Source organism: Pezoporus occidentalis, unplaced genomic scaffold (assembly GCF_034315485.1).
Source record: "Pezoporus occidentalis ecotype Australia unplaced genomic scaffold, CSIRO_AGI_Poc_V1 ctg71, whole genome shotgun sequence".
Lineage (NCBI taxonomy): Eukaryota > Metazoa > Chordata > Aves > Psittaciformes > Psittacidae > Pezoporus > Pezoporus occidentalis.
In genome coordinates, this window is record NW_026916062.1 from 1,193,760 (window position 1) to 1,208,285 (window position 14,526).

Consider the following 14,526-nt stretch of genomic DNA (forward strand, 5'->3'; position numbering starts at 1 on the left):
AGTAAAAACAAAATCCCCACGCTTTTCAAGAGTGTGCACATGTAGGTGCACTCAAGAGGAATTAAATCCTTCAGCACAAGCTGGTGTAAACATTGTGGTATGTCCCTGTTGATGTATAGGAGGAGTTCAGGGTAGCTTGTACTACCTGTTTTTGTTATGGAACTGGAGTTTTCACAGAATATGCCACACTGGCCACAGCTTATTTCAGAATGGTGGGGGTGAACATGTATGTAAAAATCAGATGGAAATATTTCACCAGGAGACTATTCGTAAGATACAGCAAGAATGCAGGACCACAACAGATGTCTGGAACAAAGCAAGCATCTTTCAGGATTCTATAAATGAGTTAGCTAAGCAGCTTTTATTTATGATGTGGCTTTGTTGTTCACTGATTTTAAGTGTCAGCTACTTTAAATTCTGCTAAAGGTTCCATCTGCATAACAAAGACAGGATGAAGGAAGGCCTTCCACAGTTGGGTTTATCCACATCACTACTATCCCCTCTTCCTTCCCCATAAAAGAAGAGGCTGACTTCCAGGACATAGGGTACACCACTTTGTGCTGCTAAACTGGAGGAGTGACAACATTTCAAAATAAACCTCCTTCACAGGAGAGTTCTTGTCTGCAGGTGCCTCTGTTGTCATGCAAGCAGAAAGAGACACCTTCTTTCTTCTTTTCCCAACAGACACAAAAGCTCTTGCTACTCCCTTCTGGCAGAGCCCCACCTCTCACTTATTTGCTCTTCACATTCCCCCGAGAAAACCAAACCCATGCTACCATGGTAAGAGATGACAGGTGACAACAGACTTGGTCCAGAGGTTAGATCCCTCCTCAGCACCTCCTTTCCCTGAAAAGGTTTCATTCTTGAGGATGGAAACCACTGATGTAGAGGTATTTGGGAGGTGGCTTACTGCTTTCCCTCAGCACCCCATGCACCTGAGGAAGTGAATCTCTGCCACCTGAAAAGCACAGTGAATCACTATCTTGATATCCTTTCTACTGACTGACAGCATTCCTCAGCTTTTTTCTTTTCCCTGCTGTGCTCCAGCTTAAGAGCAGACAGTGCTCAGGAGGTGATCTGAAGTGGCCTTTTATTGTTTCACAAGAAGCTCAGGCTACTTAAGGTAAACTCTTTTAGCAGTCCCAGAAGAGAGGCTGTGAATGCTCTCTGGGTGCCATGTTAGCCTGATGAGTGTACAAAAGTAGCGTACTCCAGAGCGAACTACAAGGGTCAAGTGCTGCTATTTACATCTTTTGCAACCAGTAGTTTAACACACATGGTTCATTTTACTTACTCTTGTTCCTGTTAATCTCAGGAAAGCATCAACTGGCTGAAAAGGTACGTAGGGATGCAAGTCCTTATCACAGATCATCCAAGTGCTATATCAAGATTAGCATTCATTATTAGCTATTACTCTAGATAATCTTTTAAGGTCCTTTCCAACCCTTACCATTGTATGATTCAATGATTTTATGATTATATATATTACAGTAAAACATTGCACAAAATGAGATGCTCTTACTTGAGAAGTGTATTTTACCCCTCTAGATAAAAGCACTAATCTCAAGAGTTTATAAATTAACAAAAGACAGGAAGGAATGAGGGATTGTTCTCTTCTACTAGAGTAGACTAGAAAGATGTATTCTGTAGAGGAAAAAGGGTGGCTTGCTAACATCTATAATGAAAGCATTTGAGGGAAATGAGACACATGCCGATTGCCCAGGTGCCAGTATACTGTCTTCCTTATCCACTGAGACAAGCCTTGCAAGCTTTCATATCAAGTAAAAGCAAACAGTATGTAATTTGATAGGTGATTCGGAGAAATCCCCAGGAACTCGCCAACAAAGTTTTAAGTTGACAAGCAGATATTCTTTATTGTGGCGCCAGGAGACACACGGGATAGCTCCTCCAAGCGTGTCTCTCCCAGGCATCAACCAGGCTGTGATTGTATTGTCCTTAAACGTACATATTCATTAGATTACATACATTACATCATACTTCTTAGACAATGCCTCCTGTATGCATACAAAAATGTGGTAGTGGGCTTTTGGACCCCCGGTGGTTATTTCTTCATCACCTTGTTTTAGGATCATTGTCATATCAGTAACCACCAGGTAGGTGGTTCTGGCAAAGCTTATCTTAGTAATTTTGTTTTCTCTATAGTTGCTAACAAAGCCTAACGTTCTTGAGGTTACTTATTTACAATCCTATTCTTCAATCAACCCCATTCTTCAATCCACCCTATTCTTCAATGAACCCCACTCCTCAATCCCCCCTTTTTCTTGTCGCATTGCAAATTCTTTTGCAACTGAGTTATTTCATTTTTATTTAAAGTTTCCTGAAGTATTTCCCTGTTTCTGTTTGATGCTTAGTTTTGTTTCTCTTCCATTCGTCATAGTTCATCATGGTTTGTTTGCAACACCAAAAGGAGCATTGGACCGTTATGCATGTAATTACAACCATTCCAATTATTACAAGTATAGTAAAAAAACAACTGTCTCAACCAGGAGAGATTGGGTACTCATGATGTTAATTTTTCCCAAATTTCCTCAAAGCCCCATGAGGTGTTTTCCTGAGTCACCTCATGAAATATTTTGTTTCCGCATTTCCCTTAGATCAGTAGTAATTCTTCCACTTTGATCTATATAGGAACAATCTATTCCAATTTGTCTTAAAGGGGATAGGGAGGCCAATTAAAGGAATACCCACTCTCTCTCCTGATTTAGGTAGCTGAGTACAGATCCAACAGTCACTCTTGTTTAAGACATTAGTAGCATTTTGTATCAATCTCAGATACAGATTTTGATTCCATGCTTCTACATCTATTATTATACAAGTCCAAATTATGATTGATGTAGTCTCATATGTGTGGGTCCTGAAGACTCAACATGCCATACTTCTTCTCTGTTCTGATGTGTTTCTGGTTCTTGAATAATGTATCCAAGCAGGTTGTTCCTTTATCTTCACTGCTGTAAAGGTGGTCAATATTATCTGGTACGGTCCGCTCCACTTCTCCTGTAGAGAATCTCCTGAAACATAACATAAACCCAGTCTCTGGATCTAAAAGGGTGAGTCGGATAATTCACACCTCTCACTCTTGTCCCCGTGTTCTCTTATTTCTTCTTCTTGTTTTCCCAGGTTGACCAGAAACTCTCAGAGATAGCCTTCTCCCACTTCCAGAAGACTTTCTCCTTTAAACTGGGACTGATATGGTCTTCTGTATAAAATTTTACATGGCCTAGACTCTTCTTTCGACCGAGGTTTAGTTCGAATTCTTAAGAGAGCCAGTGGTAAACCTTGGTACCGATATTAATTCATTTCCTGACATATTTTATCAGTCTGTTGTTTGATCAGATGAACCATCTTTTCTACTTGCCCATTGGCCTGAGGCCTGTATGGAACATGTAGTTGCCAGTCAATTTCTAATTTTTTTGCTAATTTCTTGTCACCATTTTGCGCTAAAGTGCGAGCCTCTGGTACTCCAAAACAAGGTATTATATTGTTTAACAATGTTCCAATTACTTGTCTTGCATTATTCCACAGGGGAAAGCTTCTGGCCACCCTGAAAAAGTATCTGTCAATACCAACAAATATCGATAACCTCCTGTTCTAGGTAATTCAGAAAAATCTATTTGCCACTGTTGTCCCAGATAATTCACGTTTCCAATTGTCCCTACCTGATTCCTGTTTTCAATCTTAGGGTTATTTTTCAGACACAGTTGACATTGTTTTGTCACTAATTACACTGTGGTACAGAAATTTCTTCCTATGATCTGTTTGTTCAAATGTTTATACAAGGCATTACTTCCCCAGTGTGTTTTGTTACGTTCTTCTTGTATCAACTTCCATAGTTGATTATAGGGGACCACTACTTGCCCATCAGGTATTTTTATCCAACCCTTTTTATTTTCCTGTCCTTCCCAGTCTTCAATTAGTTTCATATCTTCTTTAGAGTACCTAAGTTTATTTTGCTCAATTACCAGTTTACCGTCAGGAATTAAGGACGTCACCTCAACTCTGTTTCTGCTGCCCGTTTAGCCTCATGATCAGCCAAGTTATTTCCAATCTCTCGATAACAGTTACCTCTTTGATGTCCTTTACAATGTAAGATAGCCACTTGATTGGGTAATTTTACAGCTTTTAACAATTGTAGAATTTCCGCTGCATGTTTAATTTGTCTTCCCTGGGTATTTAAAAGTCTTCGTTCTTACCAAATTGCTCCATGTGCACGAACTACACCAAAGGCATATTTGGAATCAGTTCATATGTTTATCCGCTTGTCCTTTGCCAATGCCAAGGTTCTATTCAAGGCTATTATTTCTGCCTTTTGTGCTGAGGTGTTAGAGGGTAATGGTTTAGCTTCTATTACCTTTGAAGTTGTAGTTATGGTATATCCTGCTCTTCGTTTACCATCTTTAACAAAGCTGCTGCCATCAGTGAACCAGAAATCTGCACCTTCCAGAGGCTCCTCCTTCAGATCTGGTCAGTTCGAATATACTGTCTCTATAGTGGCCAAGCAATCATGAGTCAACGGTTTGGTAGGGGTTTCCAGAACACCATAGTCATGGATCCAGAGTTGACACCATCCTGTCATTCCCAGAAATGTCCGGATATCTTTAACTGTGGATGGTCACGGTGTTTGGCAGATTGCTTCCTCCTTAGCTGCTCCAAGTTCTGGTTGTCCTCCTGTTATTTTGCATCCTAAATAAGCCTAACGTTCTTGAGGTTACTTACTTACAACCCTATTCTTCAATCAACCCCATTCTTCAATCCACCCTATTCTTCAATCAACCCCACTCTTCATAGGAAACTCTTGACAACAGTCATGTCCATCCTGCCTTTCTTTGTGGAAGGAAAAAGGAGTCACTCTTTGTCCTACTTTTGCCATGAAACAAAGCATACTATGACTGTGCCTCTGATACACACCATCACCATGTGGTGGGCACCATTTTTGCAGAGGAACAAGGTGAAGAATCTTAAGCATCCTGCCAGTCAGATCTGAATTCAAGAAAACCATGGCTGCACTCTCCAGAACCAAGACTCTCAAGGCAGGCCTTCAAAGCTACTTCCATTTAACACCTACAGACCTCCAGAAGAGTATTCTGTAGAGTTTGGGTTTGTGCTGGAAGACTTAGCTGTAGTTCAGAGCAATTGCAGAGTAACTGCTGGAAGTCAATACACACAAAGACAGTGCTTGGCAGAGCAAGCCCACTTTCATGTGCATAACTTCAGAGTTACCTCTCTCCCACTGAGCTTCATCATAGGTCAGACCCAGAGGTAACATCCTTCAGCATGTATCCACCTCAGAAGTCCTTAGTCCTAGCCAGAATATCCCCTCTTGCAGGGGAGATGGGAGAACCTAGGTTTTCCAGCCTTTACAGTAAGTAAAGATTTGGGGTTTTTCCCCCATTCCCAACTCAGGTCTGATCTGCTCTGAATTTCTTTCACTTCCCAGTCCTACTCCTGCTTGACGTTTGAGACATTTTAGCCCAGAGCTCCTGGCAGAGTTCCTAGCAGCCAGGTGCCAAGGTGTGACTGGACTTACATTGTCACACAGCACTGGGCTACAGTCACCAAGGCTCCTCACAGAAGCATTTAAATTATCCTGGCTGCAATTCAGAAATACACACACACCTCTCTTCTTGCTCAAAGCTTTCATGGACCCACGCCCTTTACAAAAGAAGTCTTTATGCTTGCTGTTTTGATCCCTATGATCTTCTAATAAAGGATAGGGCAGGAATTACTCTGTGCTCCAGACAATTTACCAGGAGAGAAGGGGGATGTTACTGCCTTACACAGATCCCTGATGCCTGCTGACCCTGCAGTGGCCTCAGATATGTTTGTTGATTTTTAAGTTTGGTACCTTATACCAGTGTTGATTTTTATATTTGGTACCAGTGTACACGTTCTGGCTGGGATGGAGTTAGTATTCTCCACAGCAGCTGGCATGGTGCTGTGTTTTGGACCTGTGACCAAAACAGTGCTGATAACACACCCATGTTTTAGCTATTGCTGAGCAGGGCTTGCACATCATCAAGGCTTTCTCTGTTTCCTCACACTGTCCCTGCAGCAGTAGGCTAGGTTGCACAAGAAGTTAGGAGGACACAGCCATGACAAGCTGATCCCAACTGACCAAGGGATATCCCAAAGCATATGGCACTGTGCTCAGCTTCCACTTCAGGAGCCCTGGATTAAGGCCAGCTTTGTCTCCTTCACCACTCTGCTTGTCATAGGTACTTCTGTTAAATCTTCTGAACGCAGAAACAGCCCTTACTTGCAAGTCTAGTTCCTCCTTATTGTAGTAGTGGGAGTGTATAGGGTTAAATGTGCTAGGTGTATCTACCTGCACTGAAGAAAGATGGTCCAGAGACTTTGTCTTTGCAAGAAGTTAGATGGGGACTGGATATGACTGGATAGCACTGACTTTTTATGTGGCTTTCCAGAGGCAGGCATCTTTAGCAATGGTGGTAGATTTTTAGCAGGTTTATCTTGTTATACTAACTGCTTACTAAAATTAATATATTGACAGATTTGGGGTATTATCCCTTAGAAACGATCACTCCTGCTTGTGGTCCCTGTATGCTGCTCATGGCACGGAGAGGCTGAAGCATTTGCACAAGCTGTTTGCAGTCTCCAATAGCCTGAGCATGGGAGCTCAGGCTCCGTAACCTGGGATCTGAGCACTGCCACTGCTCTGAGGCAGACTGAAGTTACAACCACCATTTGCCACTGAGAAAATTCAGAAATAGGATTTTTATTGCCATTTTTAGCCTTCTGTTTTGTAGGTTGCAAGATGTGTGTTTTGCCAGCCTCTTAGAGAAGCTGCATGCAGTCTCTCCTACATATATATCAGGGACCATTAGCACATACTGCCTATTCAATTGTTTTGCCATACTTGCATCTTACAGTGCATGAAGAGTTGATCATATAAAGGAAAGATAGCCAAAGATACTATATAAAGAATAAACATTCTTATTCTGGTCCATTTTAGCTTTCGTACAGGTACCAATGGCTCTTTTCAGCTAAAATATAAGGGGTAAAACCAGAAATAGATGATACTATTGTTTACTGTGAACCTTCTCCCCGTCCTCTCCAAAACTCTTTGGTTTTGAGCAGTGTGTACTGTTCTTCCTTTTACTGTGATAGACTGAATCACAGGATACTTCAGGTTGGAAGGACTCTCAGGATGTTTCTAGACCAACCTCCTGCTGAAAGCATGATCAGCTACAATATCAGCCTAGGTTGCTCAAGGCTTTACCTGTCTGGAAACATCAGAGATTTCCCATAAAATACAAACCCCTCCTTGCTATCCTGTTTTTTCTTCACTAGCACTTGTTACATGTAGAACCAATGTGACCCTGTGTCTTGAACCTTTTATACCCTTATTTCAAAGATTAAATTGTAAGCTTCTATACCTAGGAGTTCATTGTAAACCGAACAAGGTTGATAAACAGATCTCAGTTCAAAAATGTGTACTACCACCTGATCTGAATGATTCCCACTAACTTACAGTGCACTAGATGGAAAGTTAATTTAAATGTGTTTGAAATTAGGCAGGTACTTAAGAAATTTTGCTGCACTGGGGTCTAAATCATTCTGAAGCAAGGTGAAAAACCAAACAGACTGAAGACATTCAGTTGATTATTTTGTTCAGTATCTTCCTTATTTAAAAGATAACAGTGAAGCATCTCTTGGTTATCCACAAGGTTCCCTGTGAGGATGGAGGCACGGACCTAGAGGTAGAGTGCAAGCTGGATCATTTATTGAAAAGATTACACGATATTTATATGCTTCCAAGCAAGTAGCAAAGCACATCTGTGTTTGCCTTGCGGTTACATCAGGTGAAAGGTCTATCTGATTTTCTTATCAACATCCTCTTTCCAGTTCCGACGTCCTTGTTCCTTGCCAGTTCCAACATCTTCCAAGTACCAGTCAGGGACAGGTCACTCTTAATTGCCAGCTGTAGTTTCCTTCCCATGGTCTCTGACAACTTTGATACATTCCAACCCCCACAGTTCCCATCTGGCTATTTACCAGTAAAATCTGAAAGGCTGTTTGGACTCCATATAATTTCTAGTATTTCAAGTAGGTTGTTTTTGTTTCAGTGTTTAAAGGTGTTCTAGTACAAATACATTGCTTGGAGAAACTGTCAGGTCATGAGTAAAAGATAAAAAGCCCAGTATTTACAAGGGCAAGTAAGGATGTGACAAGAGGGGGTGGCTTTAAACTGAAATAGGGTAGATTTAAAGACAAGGAAGAAATTCTTTACTGTGAGGGTGGTGAGACACTGGCACAGGCTGCCGTGAGAAGCTGTGGCTGCCTCATCCCTGGCAGTGTTCAAGGCCAGGCTGCATGGGGCTTTGAGCAGCCTGGTCTACTGGAAGGTGTCCCTGCCCATGGCATGGGGGGTTGGAACCAGATGATCCTTAAGGTCCCTTCCAACCCAAGCCATTCTGGGATTCCATGCCATTTTATAACCAACTTCATTGGACTGGTTCAGTAGTTGGTTCAAACTGATGAAATCCGTGGTCGCTTCAGTGACAGTTTTGCAGTCATACAGAATTTTTTTAAATAAGCATCTGTTGCTTATACTGAACATCAGAACCTACATGTACTTAATGCAATACGCACACACACCTGGGCCCAACACTTAGGCAGCGCTCAGGCACATGCTCTAAGGATAAACAGAGCTGTGGGGCTGGTCTGACGATGGTGGAGAAACGTGTTGCCCCCAGTGATGGCTGTCACCCGCCTCCCTTGGCAGCACAACGCAGCGCGAAGCGACCCGGCCCCGCGGGGGGAGAGGGAGGGAGGCAGAGGCCAGGCCGGGCAGGGACGCGCCAAGCGTACGCACGTCGACGCTTCTAGCACGTTCTGCACACAGACGTAAGGCGGGCCGGGGTCCTCCTCATCGCCGGCCACAGCCCGCTCCGGGGGAGGAAGCAGGACTCGGGGTCGGGCGGTGCCCGGCCCTCCCGCTGCCCCGGCCTGGCTCTCTCCACCCCCCGCGGCTCCCCGACACTGACTCCCCTCCCGCGAGCCCTTCCCTCCGCTGGGCACGCGCCTGCCCGGGATGCTGCTGGCACAGCGGCCCCCGCCCCCCCCGTGCCTTGGTCGTGCTCTGCTCCTCCCTCTCCCCCCGTCGCGGCGTAGAGTGGGCCAGCCCGCCCCTATATAACAGCCGGGTGGGGGGCTCTGCGCCTGTGTCGACGTCGGTGGGGAGTACCGGGGCTTGCGTTGAGGAGAACATCGTGGTGGTTGGGGCGCAGCCTGCTTCTTTCCGGCTTCCGGCCACCCTGCAGCCATGGCCTGGCAGCCGATGGAGATCAATCCTGAGGTGTGAGAGGGGCGGCGGGGAAGGGGCTCGGGGTAGGGGCAGGGGGCTGTGGCCCGGGAGGGGTGGTGGGGCGCCGCCTCTCCCCGGCACTCACCCCTCTCTCCTCACATTGTCTTCCAGATGCTGAACAAAGTGAGTCCCTGTCGCAGGAACGCCGCCGGCGGGCGCGCGCCGCATCTTCTCCATCCATCCCTCAGCATCCCGCCGTGCGGGGCAGGGCCGCCGGGCGCGGAGCGGTACCGCACTGCTGTGCTGGGCGCGGCCGCACCTGCGGAGCGGCCCTGAGGCTGCGCCTTCCGCCCGGCGCGCCCCCTCGGGCAGGTGGTGCCTGAGGCAGCACCCGGGCGCGGCCGGCAGGTGGCACCGTGGTGCCGCGCGTTGTGCTGTGTCACTGGGGCGCGGCGGGAGGGGGGGAATGGCCGGGCCCAGATGTTGGGGGGGGAACGGACGACACGAGGTGGGGAGGATGCCTTGGCCGTGCCACCCGCTCAGTGTACCCCGTGCAGGTGCTGTCCCGCCTCGGGGTGGGTCCCGGCTGGCGCTTCGTGGATGTGCTGGGCTTCGAAGAGGAGGCGCTTGGTGCTGTGCCGACCCCAGCCTGCGCGCTGCTCCTGCTGTTCCCCCTCACGGAGCAGGTGGGTGGTGCTTCCCGCGGTGGAGGTGGTTGCTGTGTCTCGGGGCCGTCTGCCCCACAGGCCCTCTGCAGCCACAGCTGAATGGGCTGCGTTCAGGCACCAAGCCTTTGGCTGCCCTAGTGCTGTGGAACAGCTGTAGCTCTTGGGGTTTCTGCTGTTTCCCTGAGCAGGCTGACTAAGCCATGTATGGCCCAAATGCCCCTGGAGTAAAAGGCAGGCTGTTGTTAGCAGCGCTGTCTGTAGCCACTAGTTGTCAGCAGGTAATGCTGGTTGCTGTCAAGAGTGTGCCTGTGTCATCTTCTCAAGCATCAGATGGTTGGGAGTGGGTTTGCCTTGCACTAGGGCTGTAGGTGGGTGGTAGGCAGTACATACTGGGTGCTTGGCCTCAGCCTCCAAATAGTATGAAGTAAAATGAGCTGAACAACAAAACAAGGCCTTTTACTCCAATGCTGCTCTTATACTTTGTATATTGGGCTGGCAAAAAATCCATGAGTGGTCCTCAGCGTGAGAAATAGCAATTCTGTTACAATGCTGAATCATTGCATCTGGAGAGGCCTGAATTACTTACGTATGATAAATACACGTAGTGCAATCGATACTAAGGAAGTAGATAAGATAGACTTCATTTCAAAATATATTTAATGGGTCCTTTAAAGGAAGGATTATAGCCTTTCAGTAGTGATGGTATTTACGCCTTTTTTTTTTTTCATCCATTACTCTTACCAGGGGGGATTCATACAGGGAAGTAAACTAAAGGTAAAAAGGCAAACTGTGCAAAAACATGACAAGTAGTTTCATTAAATGGACAAAAACTATTGAAAGATGATACAAAAGGGTCTCTTCATTATATGATTACCCACCCCAAACCATTTCCGGTGTACAGAACAGATGGAGAGGCTAAGAACAGTGCCTTTAGATATCACTGAGTCATGCAGGTAGTCCATTAAGACTTGGCCAGCATCTGGTATAGACAAATGCTTTGCTGGACCTGTGCTGCAGTGATGAATTTCTGGATAAAACTTTGTCCAGTGCTGGTATTGATTCTCCTGCAGAGCTACTGCTAGTAGTTCACACAATAAAAAATATCCCTGTGATGAAATGCTTAACAGTTACATGTTTACAGCATGAGAACTTCAGGAAACAACAGACTGAGAAAATAAAGAACCAAGAAATCAATTCCAAGGTGTATTTCCTGAAGCAGACAGTCAGCAACTCCTGTGGGACAATTGGTCTGATACATGCAGTTGCTAATAACAAAGACAAGCTGAACCTTGGTGAGTATGAATGCTCTGAAGTGCTTTGAATTTCCATCTTTTTTTTTTTTTTTAATATGACAGAAAGATTGAGTGGGTATGGGCTATTGGAGGCCTTGGGGCTTTCTTACAAGCTAAACTAAGGCATGCTGTACTGCTTCAGTTGGCAAGTCTTCAGCCCTTGAAGAGGCATATGGTCTCATCTACTGCCTGAATCACAGAAGGGAATGTACTTCAACTCCTGCCTGGCAGCTGCAGAGGTATCATCCTAGTGAGCAGTGCAGGAGAAAAGGACACATAATAGGACTGGCCAAAGACTGTAATTAGGAAGCATCATGTTCAGAAGTAGCTATTGACATTAGCATTGATGTCAACTGAAGTTTTTCATGCTGCTTATGTCTAGTTTGAACAACTTGTTTGGGGTAGCCTATGAATTAGTCTAAAACATGCTTTCTTCTTGCTGGCAAAGTAACACAGGATGATAAAGGTCTTAAAGCAGACTTTTTTTTGCAGAGGTAATAGTTTGATTGTCCTCTTCCTATAGAAGAGGATATAAAACTGGATTAGGCAACTTGTGGCTGGAAACTCCTAGGGTATAAGATTACAAGTGCTTGTCAAAAGCACAAAAGAGTCCAGGAAACATTTTATTATTCAAAGACCAGAGAATTATAACTTTATTCCAAGAGAAATTGAACCCTCTGGGTGATGTGGGATTCCTTCCTAAGCTATGGAAGGCTTAATGAGAGTAGCTTTGCTTTATTCTTCTGAAAAGGATTCTCTGAAATAACACACTCTTGATGAACAACATGAATGATGCAGCATGTCTTTCATGTAAGATTAGAACTCTGTGCACCTTAGTACTGCATTACTAGCTTGTGTTCTGGAAAACCAAAGTAAGCCCATCATGAGCAAGTGCTGTATTCATTGGAAGACAGTTAGACAACTTAGTTTCAGCTACCCATATTCTGTTGGTTGATATTTCAGTGTCCTTGCAGCTGGCACCTTTCTTGAGTTTTCTCCAAAGCAGGACCAAACACCTGCCAAATCTGCAAAGGGGGAGTCAGAAAAGCTAAATCCCATTTGAAAGTGAATTCAAAGCCACTGGAGTACCCTGAAGCACTCAAACTCCAGCTGTTTGTGTAGGATTGTTGTTGATAGCTTCTGGATAACTAGCTTCAAGTGGCAGTTACAATATGCTTATGCTGGATAGTTCCAGGCTGAATGCAACAAGCATTGAATACTGTGGGCTGCATCTGAACTGTAACTGATGTTTTACGTATACTGAATAAAATCTTTGATCATCTTGTGCAGATGAGGGGTCTGTCCTGAAGAAGTTTCTTGATGAAACAGCTGGTCTGTCTCCTGAAGAGAGAGCAAAACATTTTGCAAATAATAAGGTACATGAACTACATAAACTTCTGACAGCTGTCAGCACTTTAGGATGTAATAACTTGTGTCTGCTTTCTCTTAAGGCTATACAAGAAGTCCACAATTCTGTTGCCCAAGAAGGACAATGTCGGGTAAGAGATGAATGTGTAGAATCCTGGGGGAGGGGTGTGGAATTAATGAAGCTAGTAGAGCAGTACAGATTTTTGTGTGGCAGATAACTGTTACAGCTTGTGAGGAAAGAAGTGAGTGACTTAAGGGCACATGCTCATGCCGCAGTTTCTTCCTCAAAAATGGACTGAAAATTTGGTTTCAGATCTAGACTGAAAATGTGACCATACAGTAGGATTTCTGGTGCTTGACCTTGTAGAGGTCTTGCAGAGACCTCTTCAAGTTGAACTTCAGTGCTTTGTTGTTTCTTTGCTGTGGACATTTCCTCTGTCTTGTAGTTACAAGTAGGGTCCGCAATGTTTGGCTTTTAACAATCTAACAAATGTATCTAATGGTCTTTCCCAAGGTTGAGGACAACAGTGTGAACTTCCATTTCATCCTGTTTGCCAATGTGGATGGACATCTGTATGAATTGGGTAAGGTTCTGAGAACTCTGCAGTTGGACTGGGCCTACCTTACACTGTACAACCCTGGGGGCTTAACTTGGTGCTAGTTAAGCTGTTTGCTGAGGCTCTCAAAGCCAATAAATAACTTGCACCTTCACTTGAAGGTTTTAACTAGAGGTGGGTTGCACTGAAGGCCAGGCCCTCTTGTAAAGCATATCATCTCCTATAGTGCTGGCAGTACTTTGTCCCTTTCTCATTCAAAGGGACTTGTTCTGACCTCCCTGGTATCTTCAAGTGTACTTGTATCTTGGTCCCACTATGCGCAGTTCTGCTAATTCAGAAGCAATAAGTACTCTTGGTGATAGGGCTTTCTTTCATAGATGGGCGCATGCCGTTTCCTGTAAACCATGGCACAAGCTCAGCCGACTTGCTGTTGAAGGTAAGACTTCTCCCTTGTTGCTTGTTTCCCTGAAAACAAGGCTTATAGAAGGGTGAGAGCAATGCATTCAGTGTATAGGAGCTGTGCTGGCTTGCTGTACAAGTTGGTGCTTCTTACGCAGTGGTAACAAGGTAGTACTGTGCCACAGAGCTAGATAACCTTGTCTATTAGCTGGTGCTGCAGGAGTTGAAAACTTGGTGGGACCCAGAGTAGAGCTGTAAAGACTTGGTCTCTGTAGCAGGTGTATTCTGATAATCTAAACAGCTTTTTTTCTTTTTCTGCCAAGGATTCTGCAAAGATCTGCAGACAATTTACAGAACGTGAAAAAGGAGAAGTTCGTTTTTCTGCTGTGGCTTTCTGCAAGTCTGCCTGAGACTCTGAAGAGATGCAAGGAAAGCAGTCTAATAGCACACCAGTAAATGCAGTCTAAACTCCAGTGCTTCAGTACTTGTTAAACACAGCTGTTCTGGTAACTTAAATCGTTTCCACCTTTTGCTGTACACAGGAGCAACATCAGCTGAGCTTATGCTGAAGGATGAGCTCAAGTTTTAATGTGAACAGTTTGGACACATCAGATGTCTGTAGACTTTTTTCACATGTTAAGTAGAAAATGCTTAACAGGGCTTGTTTAATCTGTGTCATGTTAATTGAGCTGTTGGTTGATATTTCCTTGTCCTTAATGAGAATAAAATGTTCTGCTGGAAGTCAAATGGTCTAAAGTGATCACTAACTTTCTCCAAAAGTTGTGTGAAATCCTCTATAAACCTTTTTTACAAACGACCCTCAAAGCTCTCTGCTGAGCAAAAAGTTAATGTTAGCTTCACGTTATCAGGGCAACTCCTGTATCTAGTGTCCTGAAGACCTCCAGTGATGGGAGACATGCACATGCGCGTGTAACATGTTCCAGTGCTGCGCTACC

The 14,526-nt window shown here is 44.6% G+C and overlaps 2 protein-coding genes across 7 annotated transcripts in view; one reads left to right on the forward strand and one right to left on the reverse strand.

Moving 5' to 3' along the window:
* APBB2 (amyloid beta precursor protein binding family B member 2) overlaps window positions 1-9,450 on the reverse strand; it is a 199,298-nt gene extending 189,848 nt beyond the window's left edge. For 3 of the 5 annotated variants that reach the window (XM_062642456.1, XM_062642462.1, XM_062642461.1), the window contains exon 1: window positions 9,432-9,449. The gene's annotated coding sequence lies outside the window, so the exon portion shown is untranslated. Of the gene's footprint in view, window positions 1-9,431 lie in introns of all 5 variants that reach the window. The other 2 variants (XM_062642455.1, XM_062642454.1) reach the window with 1 other exon arrangement.
* On the forward strand, window positions 9,221-14,317 carry UCHL1 (ubiquitin C-terminal hydrolase L1). 2 transcript variants are annotated; one of them, XM_062642479.1, is made up of 9 exons: window positions 9,221-9,337; window positions 9,458-9,469; window positions 9,844-9,972; window positions 11,096-11,246; window positions 12,537-12,622; window positions 12,698-12,745; window positions 13,129-13,198; window positions 13,549-13,607; window positions 13,894-14,317. In XM_062642479.1, exons 1-9 carry the CDS (start codon window positions 9,305-9,307, stop codon window positions 13,978-13,980), a joined length of 675 nt encoding a protein of 224 aa, XP_062498463.1. In that variant the 5' UTR covers window positions 9,221-9,304; the 3' UTR covers window positions 13,981-14,317. The 2 variants fall into 2 exon arrangements, with proteins under 2 accessions (XP_062498463.1, XP_062498464.1); XM_062642480.1 differs by lacking the exon at window positions 9,458-9,469 and having other exon boundaries at window positions 9,233-9,337.
* The last annotated feature ends 209 nt before the right edge of the window (window positions 14,318-14,526 follow it).

Coding starts and splice junctions, on each gene's coding strand:
- UCHL1 (XM_062642479.1), top strand. CDS start 9,305: ATGGCCTGGCAGCCGATGGAGATCAATCCTGAG. Junction 9,973..11,095: donor TGTTCCCCCTCACGGAGCAG/GTGGGTGGTGCT, acceptor ACATGTTTACAG/CATGAGAACTTCAGGAAACA. Junction 11,247..12,536: donor CAAAGACAAGCTGAACCTTG/GTGAGTATGAAT, acceptor CATCTTGTGCAG/ATGAGGGGTCTGTCCTGAAG.